The sequence below is a fragment of the Cetorhinus maximus genome, chromosome 23 (assembly GCF_964194155.1).
Source record: "Cetorhinus maximus chromosome 23, sCetMax3.hap1.1, whole genome shotgun sequence".
In the NCBI taxonomy this organism is placed as follows: Eukaryota; Metazoa; Chordata; class Chondrichthyes; order Lamniformes; family Cetorhinidae; genus Cetorhinus; species Cetorhinus maximus.
In genome coordinates, this window is record NC_135901.1 from 5622247 (window position 1) to 5646209 (window position 23963).

At 44.8% G+C, this 23963-nt stretch overlaps 1 gene segment (V, D, J or C); it reads right to left on the reverse strand.

The window, feature by feature from the left end:
- Positions 1–2619: 2619 nt before the first annotated feature.
- On the reverse strand, positions 2620–22073 carry LOC144697591 (Ig heavy chain C region, membrane-bound form-like). The segment is given in 8 exon segments: positions 2620–3100; positions 3239–3366; positions 6430–6759; positions 7475–7786; positions 8406–8720; positions 8935–9234; positions 20641–20731; positions 21848–22073. Coding segments are annotated over 7 exon segments (1437 nt in total).
- Positions 22074–23963: the final 1890 nt, after the last annotated feature.

A 23963-nucleotide genomic window follows, 5' to 3' on the forward strand; every position in this document is an offset into this window, starting at 1 on the left:
CTTCATAGTAAATGGCACAGAGAATACCAGTAGGTTTAAGAGTTGGAAGAGGACCTTAACCTTTCTGGCGCGGTTGGCGTAACCCGTGGTTAAAATAGTGGACTTATCAAACCAGATGCTGTGAGTTCGATCCCTGCTGGTGCCTGTGGATAAAGATTAGCTGATGGAAGCGGTGGAAATGTAAACTGTGGGGAGGAGTATCTCGGCTGTGAAGAGATTTAGACACGTCAGGGTAACAAAGATAGAACATGGGAGAATACTTTCCAGATGTGCAAAGCTATTAAGAAGGTCTGACAGAAATTGAAAAATGCTGAACTGTTTAGGCACAAGTAATTAGGAAAGCTAATAGAATGTTATCATTTGCTGTGAGGGGGAATTGAAATAAGAAGGTTATACTTCAGTTGTACAGGACAGTGATATCAGGAGTACAGTGTAGAGTATTGGCCTCCTTATTTAAGGAAAATGTAAATGCGTTAGAAGCAGTTCAGAGAAGGCTTACTGAACTAATACCAAGAATGGGCGGCTTGTCTTATGAGGAAAGGTGGCAGGCTAGGCCTACATCCGCTGGAGTTTAGAAGGTTAAGAGGCGACTTGATTGAAATCTTTCAGATCCTGAGGGGTCTTGACAGGGTGGATGTGGTGAGGATCTTTCGTCTTGTGGGAGAATTTAGAACTAGGGGTCACTGTTTAAAAATAAGGGATCGCTCATTTAAGACAGAGATGAGAGAAGTTTTTTTCTCAGAGGGTCGTGAGTACTTGTAACTCTCTCCTTCAAAAGGCAGTGGAAGCAGAGTCTTTGAATATTTTGAAGGCAGAGCTAGATTGATTCTTGATCAACAAGGGGGTGAAAGGTGATCGGGGTAAGCAGCAGGTTTCAATCAGATCAGCCATGATCTTATTGAATGGCGGAGAAGGCTTGAAGGGCCGAGTGGCCTACTCCTGCTCTGAGTTCATATGTTCACATGTTCTTTGAGTCCAGACTGCTTCCCGGCTCAGTGCGCAAATGCCAAAAAGTCAAGGATGATTGAAATTTTCACTGAGCAACATGTAAACTGACAGTGGATTCACTCGGTGCGATGGTGTGTTCCAGTTCTATATGTGCAATCATAGAAACAATTTATATTTGTTGTTTTGAACCCAATATTTCTAATGGGCTGGATGTTATGCACATGTTTGATCTAAGTTATCCCATTTACAAAAATAAATATTCGAAAACTATTTGTGTGGGAGGTTACTGGATAACAGCAGGCCTGGAAATGGAGCAGAGAGAGAGGATCCCTGGGATGATCTGCAGTGAGTTCAGGAGAATGGTATCAGGATGAATGGAGAAGGGAGAGAGTATCCTTGGGGTGATGTTCAGTGAGTTCAGAAGAAAGGTATGAGAGGGAATGGAGCAGGGAGAGAGGATCCCTGGGGTGATGTTCCGTGAATTCAGTTGTTTGTTGCGCCTGGCAGCCTGGGAATTTCCACTATTTTTGCTCCCTGGTGTTCCTAATAAGCCCCAAACTGTGGTAATAATTTGCAGGATTACTGCTCGATAATGTGACTGTGTCAGATCGGCCCTAGTCTCTAGGAATCTCCCATGGTTTGTGTCAACGGTTCAGTCTGCGGTATTTGTGTATTTTTTCTTATTCATTTATGCGATGTGGGCGTGGCTTTCTGGGCCAGCATTTATTGCACATCCCTAATTGCATTGAGAAGGTGGATTGTGACGTCTCTGCCTTGTGAGTGTTTAATTGGACAAGGTGGAGAGAGTCCAGGCGAATGCTCTGGGCGCATGGGTTCAAATCCCAACATGGCAGCTGCTGGAATGTGAATTCAATTATTAAAACCTGGGATTGAAAACTAGCCTCAGTAATGGTGACCATGACAACTATCACCGATTGTCGTAAAAATCCATCTGCTGCACTAATGTCCTTTAGTGAAGCGAATCTGCCATCCTTACCCGGCCTGGTCTTCATGTGATTCCAGGTCGACAGCAACCTGACTGACACTTAACTGCCCTCTGAAATGGCCTCGGAAGCCGGGCTGTTCTGGGCGGCCTTGCCAGCGACACCCACACCTCATGAAAGGGTAAAGAGATAAAAAAAAACTTTTACTCCCTATCTAACCCCTGCTGCACCGACCCTGGGAGTGTTTAATGGGACAGTGTAAAGGAAACTTTCGTCCACCATATACTGTCCTGTATGGGCCTCTGATGAAGCAGACACCTGCTGTTTACTATTACCTGACATGTGACTGTGACAGGCCTGAGTATGAGTGAAATCACCGAGGTTCTCCTCGCTGTGCAATCATTCTGCCTCTGGGGTTTGCCAGAAAAAAGGCAGAAGTAAAGGTGTAGTAACACCGATGGGTCGCTGGGTGTCGCAGTGACTCTTTCACTGAAGGACCTTGGGCTCTGAAGAAGAATCATAAGGACTGGAAACGTTAACCCTGTTTTTTGACTCCACAGATGCTGTGAGACCTGCTGAATTTTTCCAGCATTTGCAGTTTTTGTTTCACATCCCAGACAGGACTGGTTAAAAATACCTGCCTGGGAAAGGGGGGAAAACAGTATAATAGGGAAAATGGAGCGGTGACGATGGGCCTGAGAGAAAGGAGTTCAGCAAAGTCAGTTCGTTTCACATTCATGATTTATTAACAATTTCAGAGAACATTTTACAGGGAAGTTTATTTTAAAGTTAACTGAAGTGAATATAATGACTGAGAGTCACATTGAGAACAGAGCACATTTGCTCTGAGCTGCCACCTGTGTGTACAACTGTAACAGACACCAGAAAGAGAAAACAGGAGCTCAATATAAAGGGAAGGGAGTAATTGTGGACGAGGAATGAAAAAAGTTACTTATTTACACAGGGAATTCAAACGACTGGGAAATTATAAGCTGCTATTGCAATGCAATCATAATTATCTCGCACATTTGAAACAGAGAAATGGAAATATCGTCTATCATTGTCTCAGTTACAAATTCGGAAACATAAGCTGAAGGTATTTCAGTTTTAGAATCACCGAGAGGACATATTTTAAATTCGGAGTACAGAGATCTCAGTAAAGAGCTGAGGAAAATCTACGGTGTCCAAAATTCAACGGGTCACTTGATCTGTAAAAGAGGATGAAATAATGAAGCAGATCTTTATGATCTAGGACAATTATGTTAGAGTTTTAATTAATGAAACATTGAGAGATTTTTCAAACCGCTTCTGTCAGTTTGAAGTGTGAGTGGATTGAATCTTCTCACCTTCGCCAGAGTGACGGCAGCGCTGTAGAAAATGCTCAGGAAGAACAGGATGATGAATGTAGAAGCGGTTGTCCAGATATTGCCGTTATCATCCTCAGAGTCTTCAGTCCAGATGCGGTCTGTGGAATCTACAGGGATATATCCGAGGAGATATTATTAGATTGTTTATTAATCTAGGATATCATTTTTTAAACATTTCCTTTACTCTTTCCTAAGTTATTAGTGTATTCAATGTTCAATGTATATCTACTATTAAGTTCGTGACACTCAGTAACCCATTTCTGTAACTATCTCCACAGCTGTTCTTCCTTTACAATCTTTGTACAGTCCGTGTCGGAAAATATGGCAACTTTTCTCCAGTATCAATTCATTTTCGAACAGTTCGTACGATCTATTATTGGAGAATATTATGATGGGTATCGGGAGAGATTCACTGAGCTACTTATTTGGAAACTGTGAACGTTGCTTTTTAAAAGCTCGGATGTGAGTTCCCATCTTGTTTGTTTATTTGTGATGGGAATGTTTGGTGCGTCATTAACTTAAATCAGTTTCTCAGTAAGAGCATTTTTTCAGTGTGTTTATCGGGTAATAGAGACAATTGCCGGAGGATATGCCCGTTAAAAAGTGCATTTGAATTATACTTTCTTCAATCGCCTGGCGTTTGTGTTGTGCTTTAGCTTTTGTGTGTGTCTGCATGAGTATGTCGCGCTTTGCATTAGTTTGTTTGAGTGTCCATAGGTGTACATGTGTGTTAATGTGTGTGTTCATGTGCCAATGTGTGCTGATTTGTGTATTTTTGTGTCTGCTTCTTTACGTATATTTTGTTTTTCTGCCAATGTGGATGTATGAGTGTGTTATTGTGTGTGTTTATGTTTTGATTTCTATATTTACTTATTACTATCTGTGTTTACCTGTTTAATGTGTGCCTGCTAATATGAGTGTTAATGTTTCTTTTTGTGTTCCACGTGTATGTCAGCATATTAATGTCTGCGTCACAGCGTCTGTGTGTGTATGTGTGTGTGTGTGTGTGTGTGTGTGTGTGACACAGCGAGAGAGAGAGAGTTTTTAATATGTGCATTTGTGTGTTGATCGATATTTAGAACTATGTATCAATGTGTGTTTATGTTTTCATTGGTACTGACGTATGTTTTTTGTTTTCTAGTGTGTATGAGTATATTCATGTTTGTGTCTACATGTGTGTCTGTGAATGTGTTAGTCTGTTCCTCTGTGTTTTTGTGCCTGGGTGTCGTCTGCTCATATGTGTGCATGTGTTAATGTGTGTCCATGCATTTGTTTTAATGTGTACGATAGTGTGTATCTTTATGTCTGTATTTATGTCATTGTGAACGTGTGATAATGCATATGCTAATCGTTACATTTGTGCTTTGTGTCCTTGTATGAGTCTGCTTGTCTGGTTTTATCTGTTTGTGTGTGTGATTGTGGATATGTGTGTGAGCGAGTGTGTCTGTGTGTGTATTTCTGTATGTGTGTGATTGTGTGCGTGTGTATTTGTTTATGTGTGTGATTGCGTGTACGTGTGTGTCTGTGTATGTTTGTGCATCTGCACCCAAGTGTTTGTGATTGTGCGCGCGTGTGTGCATGTGTGTGCACGTGTGTCTGTATTTGTCTATGTGTGTCTGCCTGTGTTTGTGTGGCTGCGCATGTGTGGGTGTAAATGTGTCTGCCTGTACCTGTGTGTGTTTGTGTCTGTGTGTCTGTGCCTATGTGTGTGTGTACGCGTGTTTGTGTCTGTCCATTTTTGTCAGCTGTGTGTATTTTTACTATTTTTCCGAATTTCACCAGTGCAAATGATCGAGTCTGACCTTGATGGTGAAAAGTTTGGTGAATATTTTCAATGTTCTGTGTATAAACGTGTTTTCTGTGAGATGCAAGGTGATATCAGGTGAACGAATGCAAACAATCAACCATGTGTCTCATAAAATTCAGGGACACAACCTTGAACAACCCAGGGAGGATTCAATCACCAGTTTAGATTCGGATTATGGGAAATCAATCTTAGCATAATCTTAACAGGAACAAGAGTGTTAAAACATCTTCAAATTATGTTGCATAAATATATGTTTTTACAACATCCTCAGCATGATGGGAGTTTAAAATCTGTGGCCAGTAAGCTGGAAGCCGACTTGGACTGTTGGTAACTGAGTAGAGACCCGTTCCCTTCCAGATTCACTGCTCGGTGAGTGAGGGTCCAGTGAGCTAATAGTTTTGCTCTGTCTGGTTGTCTAGGCAATTTCCCTTTCGGTTCTCTCTGCTGAGAAGGTGGAGACACACCGGGTTAACCAATGTCCTTCCTCGTCTTTTTTGTTTAGCAAGTGGAGGTAAAATTGGCTTAAAATTTTCTTTTCAGTTTTCTCTGTTGGGGAAGTGGAGGTACAGCGGGTTAACAATTTCCCTTCCCCACTCTCTGTTGAGAAAATGGGGTACAGTGGCTAAACAATTCCCCCCCACCCGCTGTTGTGGAAGTGGGGGTGCAGTGGGTTAACAATGTCCCCTTCCCCTCTCTCTGTTGGGTAAGTGGGGGTAAAGTGGGTTAACAATTTCCCTTCCCCTCCCTCTGTTGGGGAAGTGGGGGCACAGTGGGTTAACAATTTCCCTTCCCCCTCTCTCTGTTGGGGAAGAGGGGGTACAGTGGGTTAACAATTTCCCTCCCCCCTCTCCCTGATGGGGGATTGTTGGGACATGTTTCTGTGTGACTCCACTTCAGTTCCCAGTGGGTGTGGTGCAGCAGCTTAAAGCTGACATCCATTTTAAAGGGATGGGCAACAAGAGAAGCAGGAACACCAAGATCTAAATGCACTGTGTTTGTTTGTCGGAAATGGGAATTGTCAGATTTCTCCTTAGCGGGAGGAGAGCTGGTGATGTTATTTTGCAGAATCCCGTAATGAATGAGCTTTACTCTGTCTCTAACCCAGGGTGTATCTGAGCTGCGAGCACTGGGTGTACAAGACTTGGGTGTGAGCCCTGTAAATATCCGATTTTAACTAAACAGGTCTAACATTAGCAAAAGTGGAAAACAACATTGATTAAACAATTGTGTATTTAAATCATGATTGGAGAAAAGGACTTTATTATTTTTTTATTGAAGTTTGAAATGTAACCGAGAGATTCTCATTGACATGAATTAACGGTGTCCATCAGTGCAAGGGAAATGTTCACAAAACTCGGTTTACCGCTGGATTTATCAACCGTTCTGTTGATGATCTTCAAGGGAATCGCTTCATGTCCCACCACACAGGAGTAAGAAGCGCCGCTGGCCCACTCCTCCGCTGCAATGGATAACAGGCTGTACATGAAGAAGGAGCGATTGTCCTTCTCCGCCACCACCTCGGTGTTCTTGTAGTTCCCGGGATTCACCGGCTTGTCATTAACGGTCCACTTGACGAAGATCTCTCGGGGTGAGAAACCTCTCACTAAGCAGCTGAGGGAGACGAATCTCTGAGCAGAGACATCTTCTGCCGAGGGCAGGAGGACAGACACGGACGGTTCCCGCAGGTCTTTATCTGCAGAAAATGTACAATAAATGTCAATAAACTGGATACTTTCGTAGACAATGAAACCGCTGGTTAGATGTAAGAGAAACGTGTTTTGTGATGAATATTAAGGGTTTGATTATCCACTTCTTGGAAATATATCACCGATCCTTCACTATAGCTGAATCAAAATCCTGGAACTCCCTCCCTAACAGCACTGTGGGTGTATCTACACCACATGGGCTGCAGCGGTTCAAGAAGGCAGCTCACCACCACCTTGTCAAGGGCAATTAGAGATTGGCAATAAACTCTGGCCCAGCCAGCGACGCACACATCCCATTAATTAATAAATAACATACTTTGGGATCTGTCCGGTTTTCCAGCTCGGAGCAGAGGTGGACACAATCCTTTTCCCTGAGAACTTATGGGGTTGGACGAGAAAGTTTCTCAAAGGTTACAGCACATAAACAGGCCATTCTGCCCAACTGGTCTATGTTGGTGTTTCAGCTTCGCACCAGGCTCCTCCCATCTTGCTTCATCTAAACCCAATGGCACAGCCTTCAATTCATTGTTCATTCATCTACTTATCAATTTCCCCCTGAAATTCCACAGACCCAGAGCGTTTAGTTGGCGAAATTGCTAATCAGAGTAGACCATGAATACACTGAATAGTAAATATTGATCCTTACACTGACACTGGAAACAGACACATTGAACAACTTATTGCTTCAATTTCACCACTCACCTTGTTCCTTGTGGATGGAATTTCTTAAAGGAGTCGGCAGATCCTGATGGCTCACCTTGCAGTAGAACTCAGCCCCACTCAGCCAGGCTTGTGTCGAGATGTTTACGTTGCTGACCACGCTGTCAGGATCCGCTCCCGGTTGGACGGCGATCTCTGATTTCAAAGGCTTCTTCTCTTGTGTCCAGGACACGAGGACTCCATAAGGAGCATTAGAAACGATGCAGGTTAATGTCACGGTCGCCTCCAGTAAGACCTGTTCTATTGGCGGTGGCAGTAGAGTAATTGTGGGATCATTGCGGCAGTCGTGATCACCTGTGAGACAGAAATGAAAATCAACCAAAGTTTCACCTTCAGAAGCAGGACAGCAGTATTCAGCCTTCACTCCCTGAAGGAGAATAAATCACCTTGGACATATCAACCTCTAACTATCGTCTTTAATCTTCTTTACACAATGGAAAACCAGCTTGGTCTGTGTAAATCGTTCTCATAATTTAAGTCCTTCAGCCCCGGTAACATTCTCATGAATCTATGTTGCCCCAGTCCCATTACAAATGTACCATTCCTGGGCCCTGGAATGCAGTACTGAAAGCCGTTTTATAAATACGGTGGATGCACTTTCCAACACTCTAACCCGAAGCTGTTACCAGTGAAGGGTTCCAGACACCTTCTGCCTCTCCAAATATGATCAGCTGACTCAGGGTAAAGCTAATGTCAAGTCCACCTCACTCACTCTATGACGTCAATGCAGAGACGTGACGTGATAAAATCCTGAATGGTGAACAATCCGAATGCAGCCCTTACATCGGAATTAAACAATAACTACATGATAGTAAATTAGAAGTTGTTCCGTCTACTAACTCCAATAAATTCCTGATTTGATTAACATCGGAGAGCAGAATGATCTATTGCTTCCTCGGTTTGTATTTCTTACCCTCACACTTGGTGGCGTTTCGACTTTGGGTGACCCCTTGATGAGTGACCTGACAGGTATAGACCGCGTCGGTGAACCATTCCCCAGCGGAGACATTCAGCCGACTGGTCGCCGAGAAGGTCCCCTTCACTTCAAAGGCGGGAGAGGTGACAATTCCTGAATCCATGGGTTGTCCATTCTTCAGCCACTTCACGGTCATTGACTTTGGACGGAAATCGACGATTGAGCAGACGGCGGTGGCAAATTTGTTGGTTGTGATTTCTTCCCGGGAACTCACGGTGAGGAGAACAGTTGGAAGTAAGCCAGAAGAAGGGCCTTCAAAAAACACAGGTTAGCCATTTCTTGCAGAAGAAATTGATAACAGATACAATGAGTTCTTATATTTTAACAGGCTCTTTGCGGTCAATGGACACTAACCTGGAATTTCCAGGGATCAAAACGGTGCAGAGTACTATAAATGTATTATAACCAAGGTCCTATACAGGTCAATTACAGCCTTTCTGTTTCTCACAGGTTCCCCAACACTTACATTGCATTCGAATGCTCTTGGCTGAGCCGCTGTATTGAACCTCACACTTGATTTTGCTGCATTCCCCCTCTGACTCGGTGATGATTAACTGGCTGCTCAGGGTGAAGGTTCCCTTCTGGTTTCTCACTGACGGGTAAGTCTTAAATCCAGTGGTGATCGGCTGCCCATCTTTCTTCCAGGTCAGGCTAGTGATTTCTGGGGAGTAGTCCATCGCCAAACAGCCGTAGGTGACGGAGCCGTCGGTGTTGTGTTGCTGACAGGAGGAGACCAGGCTGTAGAGAGTGGGCGAAGACGGTGTCGCTGGGAAAGAATGGCCGATTGAGCAAGTTAGACTCTGTGATTTGTGATCATTAAGTCACCAAACAACTCAAAATTTGACTATAACTATAAACATATCCTAATATATTCCAACTAAAACCCACATCCACATTTGATCATTTATTATTTCCATCATTTGGTGATCCTCATCTGTCGAAACCTCTTTAGAAACCCACACCTCTTTTTCCGCCCCTATCCCATGACTAAAATAGAACATTTTGATGTCATCTGAATGACGTACCCTTCAGTGGATTAAGATGGAAGAGCAGAGGATTTCCCCCATTATTTCGCCACCATTTATTTCTCAATCAACAGCACTTGGTGATAGAGAAATTGTCTTGTCATTCATATCATTGCAGTTTGGAAATTGGCTCTGCTCAAATTGGCTGATGCCCCCTCCCTTCTCCACGTCCCCCCAAAACAAAGAATAGCAAAGACCCTTCGAAAGTACCTTTGTAATGGTACCTATATAATGACCATAGAACTCTAAACTGAATACCAGTTACAGTAAGTACGACATTTTCCAATCGTATATACATATGAACATGCGGATCAGTAGCAGGAGTAGGCCATTCTGCCTCTCGAGCCTCCTCCACCATTCACTCCGATCATAGCTGATTGATTGTGGCGTTAACTCCATATTCCCGCCTATTCTCCGCTAACCTTTGACTCCCTTGTCAATGAAGAATCTCTCTACCTCTGCCTTGAAATATTAATGACTTCTCCTCCGTCGCACTCTGGTGAAGAGAGTTCCAAACTTTCACTACCCTTTGAGAGAAAAATAAAATCTCCTCATTTCTGCCAGAATGGGAGACCTCTTATTTTTCAACTGTGTTCCCTATCGTTAGTCTCTCCCACAAGTGGAAACATCCTTTCAGCATCCACCCTGTCAATTTTCCCCAGGATTTTATATGTTTCAATAAAATCAGCTCTCATTCTTCTAAACTCCAATAGATACAGGCCCAGCCTACCCAAACTTTCCTCATAAGTTAACCGACAACACCTCCCAGTATCATTTGAATGAATATTCTCTGAACAGCTTCTAATGCTTTTATATCCTTTCTTAAAAGGAGACTAAATCTGGACACAGTAATTCAGACGAGGTCTCATCGACGCCCTGTTAAACTATAGCAAAACATCTTTACTTTTATATTCTATTCCCCTTGTAATAAATGACAACACTCCCTTTGCCTTCCTCATCACTTGTTGTTCCTGCATTGTAACATTTTGTGATTCATGCACCAAGGGATCCATATCTTTCTGTACCTCAGGGTTCTGCAATATCTCTCCTTTTCAATAATATGCTGCTTTTGTATTCTTCTTGCCAAAGTGGACAAGTTTATATTTTCCCACATTATACGGCATCTGTCATTTTTTGCCAACTCCTATAATCTATTTATATCCCTTTGCTGACCTTTATCCCCTCTTCACCACTTACTTTCCTCTCTATCTTTGTGTCATCAGCAAATTTCGCAAATTCATTCAGTCCTTTCATTCAAGTCATTGATATAAATTGTAAATAGTTGAGGCCGCAGCATTGATCCCTGTGGCACTGCACTTGTCACAAAACCATGATGGATCTACATAATTGCATTTGGATTTTCTTAGTGACCCGTGATAGGATCCTTAATAATAAATTCCAGCATTTTCGCTCGGACAGATGTTAAACTAACTGGCCTGTCGATTCTTGCTTTCCCTTTACCTCCTTTATTTGATATAAAAGCCTCATTCACTATTTTCCAATCTGATGAGACCTTTCCACAATCTAGGGGAGTTTGGAAAATTAAAACCAATGCCTCTGCTATTTAAGCAACCACCTCGTTCAGGCCAAGATATTTGGCCAACTTCTCTGCCCATTTCCTTATTTTACTTTATTGTCCAATCCGTGTCCCGCGGCTGGATTGTGGCCCCCGAAGCCCCTCTATATGGACCCTGGAGCCGTTGTTCAAAATGCTGGTAAGGCGGGTAAGTGGAGTTCAAGATTTCTGGAAGGAGCTGCTCCTCCAATCACAGGCGAGCCTTCTATCCCGTTAGCTGCTGATAGGCCCGCTAGTCAGCCTATCAGCAGTAAAAGTGGGAGACAAACAGGTTGTGTTTGGAGGGGCAGCGACCACCCTCTGGAGAAAGGCGCAGGGAGCCAGGGGCAAGCGCACAGAGACATTGTCTCCCTTTTATGCCAGGTACTGAGTGCCTTTCCCCGGGAATGGAAAGGATTTCAGGAGGAGGAGAGACAATGAGAGAGAGAGAGAGAGAGAGAGGGAGAGAAAGAGAGAGTGGGGCCCAGGGCGCCTGGGGCCTCGGCTCGCAACTGCTATCGCCCGGATCTCCCCGCTATAGCCCGGCTCTCAGCCCTTCCCCCACCCTCCGCCTCTCTGCACCCTTAAACACCTGGCTCTCTGCCCTTTCCCCTCGGGTCTCTCTGCCCTTTCCGCCCCGGCATCTCTGCACTTTCCCCCCCCCGCAACTTTGCCCTTTCCCCCTCGCCTCTCTGCCATTTCTCCCCCAGCTCTCCGCACTTATTCCACGGCTCTCTGCCTTTCCCCCCTCAGCCTCTCTTCCCTTTCCACCTCCCGCCTCTCTGTCCTTCCCCCCCCGCCCTTTCCCCCTCTGCCCCTAGCCCTTTCCCCTTCTGCCCCTCGCCCTTTCCCCTTCTGCTGTCCCCCCTCCCGCCTCTCTGCCCTTTCCCCCTCCCGCCTCTCTGCTCTTTCCCCCACCCGCCTCTCTGCTCTTTCCCCCTCCCGCCTCTCTAACCTTTCCCCCTCTCCGCTTCTCCCTCCCGCCTCTCTGCCCTTCTCCCTTCTACCTCCCTTCCCTTCCCCCTCCCGCCTCTCTGCCCTTTCCCCCTCCCGCCTCTCTGCCCTTTCCCCCTCCCGCCTCTCTGCCCTTTCCCCCTCCCGCCTCTCTGCCCTTTCCCCCTCCCGCCTCTCTGCCCTTTCCCCCTCACGCCTCTCTGCCCTTTCCCCCTCCCGCCTCTCTGCCCTTTCCCCCTCCCGCCTCTCTGCCCTTTCCCCCTCACGCCTCTCTGCCCTTTCCCCCTCCACCCTCTCTGCCCTTTCCCCCTCCCGCCTCTCTGCCCTTTCCCCCTCCCGCATCTCTGCCCTTTCCCCCTCCCGTCTCTCTGCCCTTTCCCCCTCCCGCCTCTCTGCCCTTTCCCCCTCCCGCCTCTCTGCCCTTTCCCCCTCCCGCCTCTCTAACCTTTCCCCCTCTGCCCTCCTCCCTCCCGCCTCTCTGCCCTCCTCCCTCCCGCCTCTCTGCCCTCCTCCCTCCCGCCTCTCTGCCCTTCTCCCTTCTACCTCCTTTCCCTTCTCCCTTCTACCTCCCTTCCCTTCCCCCTCCCGCCTCTCTGCCCTTTCCCCCTCCCGCCTCTCTGCCCTTTCCCCCTCCCGCCTCTCTGCCCTTTCCCCCTCCCGCCTCTCTGCTCTTTCCCCCTCCCGCCTCTCTGCCCTTTCCCCCTCCCGCCTCTCTGCCCTTTCCCCCTCCCGCCTCTCTGCCCTTTCCCCCTCCCGCCTCTCTAACCTTTCCCCCTCTGCCCTCCTCCCTCCCGCCTCTCTGCCCTCCTCCCTCCCGCCTCTCTGCCCTTCTCCCTTCTACCTCCTTTCCCTTCTCCCTTCTACCTCCCTTCCCTTCCCCCTCCCGCCTCTCTGCCCTTTCCCCCTCCCGCCTCTCTGCCCTTTCCCCCTCCCGCCTCTCTGCCCTTTCCCCCTCCCGCCTCTCTGCCCTTTCCCCCTCCCGCCTCTCTGCCCTTTCTCCCTCCCGCCTCTCTGCCCTTTCTCCCTCCCGCCTCTCTGCCCTTTCCCCCTCCCGCCTCTCTGCCCTTTCCCCCTCCCGCCTCTCTGCCCTTTCCCCCTCCCGCCTCTCTGCCCTTTCCCCCTCACGCCTCTCTGCCCTTTCCCCCTCACGCCTCTCTGCCCTTTCCCCCTCCCGCCCCTCTGTCCTTTCCCCCTCCCGCCTCTCTGCCCTTTCCCCCTCCCGCCCCTCTGCCCTTTCCCCCTCCCGCCTCTCTGCCCTTTCCCCCTCCCGCCTCTCTGCCCTTTCCCCCTCCCGCCTCTCTGCCCTTTCCCCCTCCCGCCTCTCTGCCCTTTCCCCCTCCCGCCTCTCTGCCCTTTCCTCCTCCCGCCTCTCTGCCCTTTCCCCCTCCCGCCTCTCTGCCCTTTCCCCCTCCCGCCTCTCTGCCCTTTCCCCCCAGCTCTCTGCACTTACTCCACGGGTCCCTGCACTTTCACCAGGCTCTCTGACCTTTCCACCGACGCTCATCACTCCATTCGGCCATGCTCCACTTTCTGACACTGTGAGGATTCAGGCCTCGCTTCCAAGTCTCTCTTCCCTGCAGGTCCCGCCCTCCCACACACCGATTTAGGAAAAGTGATCTAGTAAGTGAGCATGTGCATGATTGACAGTGAGGGTGGCTGAGTGACAGAGTGAGGGTGGGTGGCTGATTGCATGAGGGTGCGTGGGTGAGTGAAGGAGTGAATGAGGGTGGGTGGTGAGTGAGCGAGGGTGGGTGTCTGAAGGTGGGTGAGTGAGGATGGATAAGTGAATGAGGGTGGGTATTTGAATGAGGGTAGATGAGCGGGTGAGTGAGGGTTGGTGGGTCTGTGAGGGTGGGTGTGTGAGTGACGGTGAGTGGGTATGTGAGGGCGGGTGGATGAGTGTGAATGAAGCTGGGTGGATAAGGGTCAGTGAGGGTGAGTGATGGTGGGTGAGTGAGTAATTGATGGTGAGTCAATGAGGGTGTGTGAAGGTGGGCGAGGGTGGATGAATGAGGGTGTGTGAGGGTGGGTGAGTGAGGAGTGCGAGTGAGTAAGGGCGAGGGAGTGAGGGTGAGGGAGTGAGGGTGAGTGAGTGACTGTGGGTGAGCGAGGGTCAGTGAGTGAGGGCCAGTGAGTGAGGGTGAAGAAATGATGGTGAGGGAGCGAGGGTGTGTGAGTGAGGGTGAGTGAGTGAGGGTGAGTGAGTGAGTGAGGTTGAATGAGTGAGTGTGAGCGAGTGTGAGTGAGTGAGCGATGGTGAGTGAGGGTGAGTGAGTCAGTGTGAGGGAGTGAGGGTGAGTGAGTGAGTGAGGGTGAGTGATTGTGGGTAGTGAGGGGGCCCAGGTGCAGGAGGCTCATCAAGGCGATGTTTCTCCGGATGATTTTCTGCTCCGGCTCAGCTTTCCATTTCCTGTCGTCCACAGCCGAGCTGGGGGCACCTCCATTCGGCTCCACCACCTCCACCTCCTCCTCTTCCTCTCCATCGATCCTGTCCCGATTCTCCATATTGATCAGCTTTCAGTAACACCGGCTGTGTAAAGTCAGACAGCAGTGTAGATCGCTGGCCAGCTGCTTTAATGCCGATGCCTTTCTTTGAGAAACCCATGTCAGTGTGCGAATAGGCAGACTGAGGGGGCTGGAGGGGACGGTTACAGCAAAACCAGGATGGGCCATGCAGGCTTCTTGCACCAAGTGTGCACCAGTATTGGGGATCCGCCACATCCCTCCCTTTTTTTTGTTTCTATATGTTTGGTTCAACACTTGGAAATTCTCCACATATATAGTGATGTCACCTGTGTAATTTCATTTTACACAACAGGTCCTCAGAAATGGAGCAATGAACATGCCTGCAGCTTCACGGATTTTCATTCTGCAATTAGTATTTTCAGCCCACTTCTGTGTGTGATAATGTGTGTGTGTGAGAGAAAGAGAGAGAGAGAGTGCATGCAAGTGTATGTGTGTTTTTGAGAGAGAGAGAGACAGAGACGGAGTGTGTGTGTGTGTGTGTGTGTGTGTGAGATAGGGAGTTTAATTGTGAGAGTGTGTGAAATGGAGAATTGTGTGTGGGAGAGAAAGACTGCGTGTGCTTGTGAGTGTGGGAGAGAGAGAGAGAGAGAAAGAGAGAGTGTGTGAGAGGGGGAGAGTGTGTTTTTCTGTGCGTGTCATAGGGAGTATAAGTGTGAGAGTGTCTGAGATAGAGAAATGTGTGTGAGAGAGAGAGTATGTGTGTGTGAGAGAGAGTTGCTGTGTGTGTGTGTGAGAGAGAGCGACTGTGTGCGTGTAAGAGTTAGAGAGAGAGAGAGAGAAAGAGAGTGTATAGGGGTGTGAGTGATTGGTAGTATAAATGTGTGAGAGAAAGTTCGTGAGGGAGCGAACGTGTGTGTGTGTGGGAGAGAAAGAGTGTGTGAAAGACAGAGCCAGTGTTTGTGTCAGAGAGAGAGAGAATAAGAGAGAGTGCATGTGTGAGTGAACAAGTGTGTGTGTGAGAGGGAATGTGTTTGTGTTTCTGTGTGCGTGACAGAGAGAATGGAGAGTGTGTGCATGTGTGTGAGTGTGTATGTGTGTGGGAGAGAGGGTACATGTATGTGAGAGAGTGGTTGTGCGTAAAAGAGGAGTGTGCGTGTGTGTGAGAGAGAGTGCATGTGTGAGAAAGAAAGAGTGCATGTGTGTGTGAGAGATAGTGTGCACGTGTGTGAGTGTGTATAGTTGAGAGAGTATGTGTATGAGAGAATGTGAGTGTCTGTGTGAGAGTGTGTGTGAAAGAGAGAGGAAATGTGTGAGAGACAGAGTGTGTGCATGTTAAAGAGAATTTGAGTGTGAGAGGGAGAATGTGACAGTGTGTGTGAGTGTGACAAAGTGAGTGTGCATGACAGAGAGAGTGAGCGAGTGAGGGTGTGTGGTTAAGAGACTGAGTGTGTCGAGGTAGATCAGCCATGATCTTACTGAATGGAGGGCAGGATCGAAGGGCCGATATCCTCTCATTCTCTCATTTCTGTCATTCATGCCCTGCAGACGGCAATCGAATGACTCAATTTTTGATGGCGGCTCCTTTTCCCCAAATCCCCCGCGGCTGGTTATTTGGAGCGGGAGCCTGGTCATTGTCCATTTCAATCGTTTAAATAACTCACAGCCTCTGATCAGATCAGAACAGGCGCTGCTCTCTGGAGCCTCACTGTCACTCCCTGATTCTGTTTGTTCTGAAATTGTGCTCAAGTTCAGCTCACTCACGTTCAATGATTTTCTGATACTCAAAATGCTGAAACATAATTAATTGATTAAAATTTATACATGTTCTCTCCAGAAAGATTGTTAAAAACAATTAACGTTCGTCATTTCAACCGAGCAATGGAACAATTTATTTTCACAGATCTGGCTCAAGAACTCACAGCCAGTTAGTTCGATGCTGATTCAGTTTGTTTGACCTCTGCAGGGAGAAGACTCTCAGGTCAGTAACAGGACAAGTTAAGATATGGATTAAAGCCCCCACTCCTCCCCCAGTACACTCCTGTCATCAGCTGCAAGGGTGAGATTCAACAGAAAGCCAACTCTCCACTCAACTGTCAAACACACCGGGTCAGGTACAGCACTGGTTTGATATAAAATAAAACTCCCTCCACATTGTCCTATCAAATATGCCCAGGAGAGAGTTCAATCCGGTTTTGATATAAATGCTGTGGCTGCAAGAGGCGGTCAGAGGCTGGGAATTCTCTGGCGAGTAATTCAACTCCTATTGCCCAAAGACAACTCACCATATACAAGGCACAAGTCAGGACTGGGATGGAATAGATTTCACTTACCTCAGTGAGTGAAACTTCAAAAAACCCCAAGAAACTCGATACTATCCGGGACAAAGCAGCCCACAGAATTGGTACCCCATCCACTACCTGAAACATTCACACCCTCCCCCACAGACGCACAGTGACTGCAATGTGTACCATATACAGGATGCACTGCAGCAACTCGCCAAGGCTCCTTCAGCAGCACCTTCAAAACCCGCAACCTCTCCTAACTAGAAGGACAAGGGCAACAGGTGCTTGGGAACACCTCCACCTATACGCTCCCCTCCAAGGCACCCACCATCCTGACTTGGAATGATATCGCCGTGCCTTCACTGTGAATACATCAAAATCCTGGAGATCCTTTCCTAACAGCACTGTGAGTGTATCTGTAGTATTCAAGGAGGTGGCATTTCAACACTTCCTCAAGGGGTAATTAGGGATGGACAACAAATGCTGGCCTTGCCAGCGACCTCAACATCCTATGACAGGATTAAAAATAAGATACAGGCTAATTTCCTACTCCACACTGTCCAACCAAAGAAGTCAAGGACTACTACAGCACGGATTAAAATAGGATAAAACTCTCTCTGCATTGCCTAACCGAACACTCCCAAGACACATACATCACTGGTTTAAAATCGACCAAATCTCCTTCGACAGTCTGTCTGTCGTTTCTGAATTGTCCTTTCTGACTGTCACAATGGGTTGGGTATCTCATTTCTGAGGCGCCTGGTCAAAAAGTCAAACTTTCACATTTCTCACAAATACAAGTTTTTTGAAGAAATAAATCAAATTGCACTTCTTGAAATCCAGGAGAGCGAACCAGAAGGTTAACAACCAGTCAGGAAGATTCCTGGTTCCAGCACAGTGACCACGCGCACAGAAACAGAACAGACACAAATGGTGCAACAATCGAGTTCCCCGCAGATAGATCTGTTCAATCTGTCCATTTCATTCAAGCTGTTTGATTCCAATTGATGAACGGTCAATTTACTACAATTATTCCACAACTTCTTTGAAATTAATCTGATTTTCATTTCAAAATTCCATTTTAAGTCCATCTAATTCTCCCTGATCTGTCTCAAATCTCCAAATAATATAGGATTTAAGTTACCCTGAAAATGAGCATAGCAAAAATTACAGGTTCAAGATAATTTGGTGTCCGTAACGGAGACTCAATGACAGTGTAAGAATTAAACAAATCAGGAAACACTCACATTGAAAACCGATTACCCGCTGATTTGATTTGATTTTAGGTATGAATAGAACTAATAAAAACATCGAGGTGAAACACCTTATCGAGCTGAGCACAGCTGAGTAAGAAAAGTACTCTTTTCTAAATTAATTTTGGATACAATTAAAAATTCTCTCCACTGAGATTTTGCATTCACCATAATGACCAGTATACTATTTAATTGTTGGAGCACATTTATGTTGAATTAATTATCACTAATATTATATTGTAAGCTAATTATCTTGTTATTGTCAATTCATTTTCTTGTCAGCTGATTTTTACTCTATAATATTAAAAATGGTTTTCAAAAATTGAAAACCTGTTTCTCCCTGGTACTTTGTGAAATAATTGGGGTTTATTTAAATCAACCTGACACTGAAACAATGTTAAACAATAAATTTCAAATTGCTAGATGTTAACGTTCAGGCAAGTGTATCAATTTTACTTAAATCTAAGCACGATTTACTATTTTACTTCTACTTCTACTGCACTGTTTTAACCAACAATATTGTAAGCTATGCGTGTTTCTGAACGCATTGAGAAATCATAAATTCCATCTATTCTCATCGAGTAATTCACATGGCGAATTTATCAGTAGAATATTTGAAATACTTTCAAATCTGGCCGGGGTCACATCGCATTAAGTGTCTATGAGCTGCAACATCATCTGTTTGCTAAAGGAAGCTTGTCTTAACTCCAAACTATATGTAAAAAAATGTTCCTGGCAGTTACTTATTATCAATAAAATTGTTCCCTAGATAACAATCCCTATTCTTTAATTGTTACATATATTGTTCATTGAAAGAAGATCCAAATTGATCAATATAAAACTTGATGAGAACAATTCATTCAGATCATCTGCGATACTGAAATATAATCAGCAAATTGAATCGAGATTTTGTTCTTCAATTTAATATTTAATAAGAATTAAGCATGAATCTCAGATATAATCTGTTCTTCTCCTATAATCCTATCCTGTGTACAGCACAGCTATGGTAGACAGGATGTTGTTATTAAATTCAAAACTAACATTAATGTTTGTAATTAAATTAATCTGTTCTAATTTCAAGCTTTTCCTTGTCAATCTCTATTCATATGCAGCCTGCACCTTCCTACAGTTCAAAAAAAATGTAAGAACAATTCATTTACTGCCAACGAATTCTACCCCCCCACCCCCCCACCCCCCCCCCCCCACGCCCCCCCCAGAAAACTGTTTAAGATTAGATTAGTGACAATTGTCTCGTTATCCAAATCCCAATAACATTGAAGGAATAATATGATTACGGCTGCACAGAAAGAATGTAATAACCGGATAGACATATTGCCAAGCTGAAATGTCAAACTCCTCTTTAAGTCAATGCAAACGTTATCAGGGATATAAAAAATAATTCAAAATCCCTTGTGAAATTGACCAAATCTGTAGAATCAGTATATTCTTATTGAAATTATTTCATGCATAATCACAAAATGTTTCCAGCCTAAAAACTTTCCCAATCATGTTAATTGTGCGCAGTGCACAACAAAATTATGAAAGGCGATTAATGATCAATTATGATAATATGAAAGCTGTTCAGCCAATATGGAGAAATATTACCACATTATAATTGTTTGAATTGTAATAATTTTACTCTACAACTTGAAAACTTGTTAATTATATAGTTTCTGATTGCAGTAACGAATTATGTTCCGAATGAGCGTCATAATCCATGGTTTAGTTTAATCTGCAATTATCACTTAAAATAAAGACAAAATGTTCTACCACATCTTTAAACGCTTTTTTCCCATTTCTGAAACCTGTCTGTTTTCTGCCTACAATCGCGCTTCAAGCAGATACAAACGCGTAGGCTGTTTTCATTCAATCACAAAACGTGTAACCGCTCAATGTCACCGAGTTTAAACAATGCAGAAACAAAGCAGAACCGCCAAGCCGTTTCACAAATTCTACTAATTCAAAGCCACCCAGACACACAATATTCTCGGGAGAAAAACACCAAATCACATCACTGAGGGGCTGAAACCCGTTTCATGGAGAACCAGCTCAATTGTACAAACACTTCCAACAGAATCCAATGTAACATTACAAGAAAATCTCAATATCGAATCCAGGCAACACGCTCGTCACTAAATAAATGAATAATTAAACTAAACGGAAATATGGAATAATGTCAACAGCATTGTGAGTAGGCGGAACATGTTCAATAAATTAATATTGAAACTTAAGCATATTTTGTTAATATTGGGTTTGATTTCAAACCTATTTAAACCCTTGTGCAACAGACGGTAAAACCCGCAGGCGTTCGATGTCACCGAGATTAAACATTGCAGAAACGTCAAATTGTTTTAACAAACGTTAGATATTTCAAGTCGCCCGGCCACACATTATCCTCAGCAGATAAACACCAAATCACAACAACCAGGGACCGAATCCCTCAGCAGCACCATTTGTCAAGACACAGTGGAATTATATAACTCAATTTAAGCAGAATCACATGAAACATTGTAAAAGAATTTGCATACAGAATTCACCAAACCCACGTTTCAATGAACGAATGAATTATTAAAATAGACAAGAATATAAAGCAAAGACTCAAGTAAAACAATCACTAAATAAATGTGTGGTTCTTACCTGCAGTCACCGTCACCATGGTCCCTTGTGCCCAGTAGCCCATAGCGTCACAATGTTACACTCCCTGGGCTGTGCCATACAATAACTGTCCCTGCACGAAAAAGACAGAAATCCACCATTATTTTAAATATTCATAAGTAAGAGGCAAAGTAAGATCACGATGAATCTTCACGAAATTATATTTGCGTTTGTGGATATCTTTAGCTATTCATCAATGATCCTCATGTTTTATAATTCAGAGTAACACATGAACATGTTACTGAAATCACCAACTGATGAACGGATAATTATCACAGTTTTTCAATTTTAAACCACGTTTTTTTGGGCAGTTCTGGGCATAAATAATACTTCACTGTAAATATAGCAGGATTGTAAAAGCAAGCACTGACCCAGGCAGACTCAACTAGTGCTGAGGGGTTTTTGTATTGACAGTAACTGCTGTGCCATCCCAGCTATCACAGTGAGACACACCATGTCAAATACTGCGGCAGACTGTTCTCTGTAAATACAGAAATTTAATTTCACTGCGTTCTCAAAAACCTGATTCCGACACGCCTAAAAGTGAATCAGTGAGACATTTCAGCTTGTACTGGTCATTATACTTATCAATGTGAATGGAATTCTTTCAAAACCTCTTTGCAGATTTAGCGTGTCCGTCAACACTCACAAAACGGAAGATTTATATCTTTTCACAAACCAATATTACCTCTACCCATTATTTTATTTAAATTTGATTTTCTTTGGCGTTCCTGCTGTGTTAGTGATCGCGAATTTGAACAAACTCCTTCTCTGAGGTTTTTGTATGAGGATGTCGCTGTGCACAGCACTGTGACCCACTGCTGTAGTATCACAGTGAAATACACCCGCACAAAAACTGCACCCACTCTCTGTTCAGTGCTGGCTCTCAATATTCACTTCAAATAGACGTTTACTTCTGATCTAGAAGTGGAATTCATGCAGCAGTTTACAAAATTGAACGAAAAGAGACTCCCTCCAAGTATCAGATATATTAAAATGAACATTATATCCAGGTCTGTAATTGCGGAAACTGTTAACAGTAAATATAAACACAACCAAAAGCTCAGCTCATTACATCGACTGGTTTGCTAGTTTTACTGTTAAATTTGCTGTGCTACTTATGTCAGGAGCGCCTTGTTGTCTGGTCCTGATCATTACAGTTAATATTACATTTAAAACAAGTACTGACCGTCAGGTTATGATGGAAGTTGTTGAGTCCCTGTAGATCGTTTCTTGTTCGGGTCCAGCCCTGGTTCCTCTCGCTGTGGACTCCTGCACAGTAATAGATGGCGGTGTCCTCAGTCTTCAGGCTCGTCATGTCCAAGGAGAAGATGCTCCTTGAAGTGTCTTTGGACGCAGTAAATCGACCCTTAATTCCTGCGGCGTAGTATTCGTACGATGAACTATAGTAGCTAACCAGCCACTCCAGCCCCTGTCCGGGAACCTGTCGGACCCAGCTCATCCAGTAGCTGCCAAGATCGAAGCCGCTGGTTTTACAGGTCAGTCTCAGGGAGCCTCCGGGACGCCCGGTCTCTGCCTCTGGCTGAGTCAACACAACCTCCGACTGGACACCTGTAAAAATATATCAAAAACCCAGAGGATTAATCCTGGTGAAATGATTCCTGACTCTCTAACATTCCAGAGAGAGACTAACACTGAGACAGTAACAGTGAGAGACTTGGACAGTAAAAACTACTCACGGGATAAGAAAGTCAGCAACAAACTGAGAGAAATCGCCGACCTCATCCTTCTGGTCATTTGGGGAAAACTGTTCTGTCCAGAACTCAGTGAACAAACCAGCTCCCGGACTGTTGGATTCCGGTCCCAGTGAGCGGCATTTAAATACCCGGCAGAAGGGGGCGGGTTTCCAGGCGCCGCCTGTTGATTCCCTGGTGGAGGCGGCGACTGGATCCACGCCCCACCTTCCACATCCCCAACAGAATGGACTCAGATATTTACAATAGGTTATTGTTAAAAGTGGACATTTTACCTGTATCGGGATATTTGGCTGAATGGATTCATAGTAATGTCTCCAGTGGTTCTAATGGTGAAATTACAGTTGAGCATCTGTTAATAAAAATATAAATCCATTGAAAATTAAGCCCATTTATTTCTACTCCACTTCACAAGGCGTTGAACCAAAAAAATTAAATTATATTATCAGGAAATAAAGGGACTGTCAGTCTGTTTTGCAGCAACTCCGGGTCTCTATCTCATTACCACAATAAAGTGTCATCAGTCACAGGAATTATTATTGATTTATGTAACTAAATGCGGGGGATGAACAAAGTGATTCTATTTACAGTGTGGGTGGCTATCGCTGTACAATATGGGTCCGGAGATAAGAAAAATCTCTTCACATTATATAATGTCTCTCATTGCATTTCTCGAACTGCCCCTGACCCTCTGACAGCCCTTTGAAAATTAGCGGTAAAAGAAGCCCGCCTGCCTGATAATTAAACAGTAAGTTTACACAGAAACGTAAAATTTACATCGACTTTTGACAAGGGAAGTTAATGAATCAGAACGGACACGGAGATCAGCACAGTTATCCTTCAGCATCCAAATCACTGCAGCTAATTTTAATGGCCACCGGCTGTCTACCATTCACTGGCATTGGGAACACAGGATATCAGGACTTTGCGGCATATTACACAATATCACAAGAATAAATGTTTTATCTTCCACTGAAGCGGGTCATGAACTGATCATTTCTCCACTCATTGGCAGCTATGAGAGGGACTGTTCAATAATCGAAATCAGCACAAATTAAACTGTACAGTTCACGGTGCTAATCAGGTATAAGAGATCCCTCAGATTAAATGAGGTGCACAACTCGGATAATATTCAAGGAATTCCTGCGGGTTCAAGACAATTCTATGATTTTCTTTTAATTTAATTTCTTTTACTTTTTTTTGCCATTCTACTCAAATCATTAGACAGGGGGATTGGTACCATCAACATCGCTCTCTCGCACTTCATGAAGTTCTTAATAAACCGGCTTTAATAACTGGAATGTCCTTTACTTAGAAATAATATAAATTAAATAGTATACGGCCAATTTCCTGATCGTGTTTAACCTCAGCGAACACGGCATTCATTAAAGTATTTCCTTAGATGAAATGCCATTTAAAATGTGCCTTTCGTGTGCGACAGAAACATTTATTGTTTGAATGGCTAAATCCCATTTTCTTCATTCATATCCAGGCTAATCTGCCCCACACAGTATTTGGCAGCAAGCCAGCCGGCTGCAGTCAGGGACGCTCGAATGTCCAATGTTGTTTACAGGAAGCATCTGCGGGTTT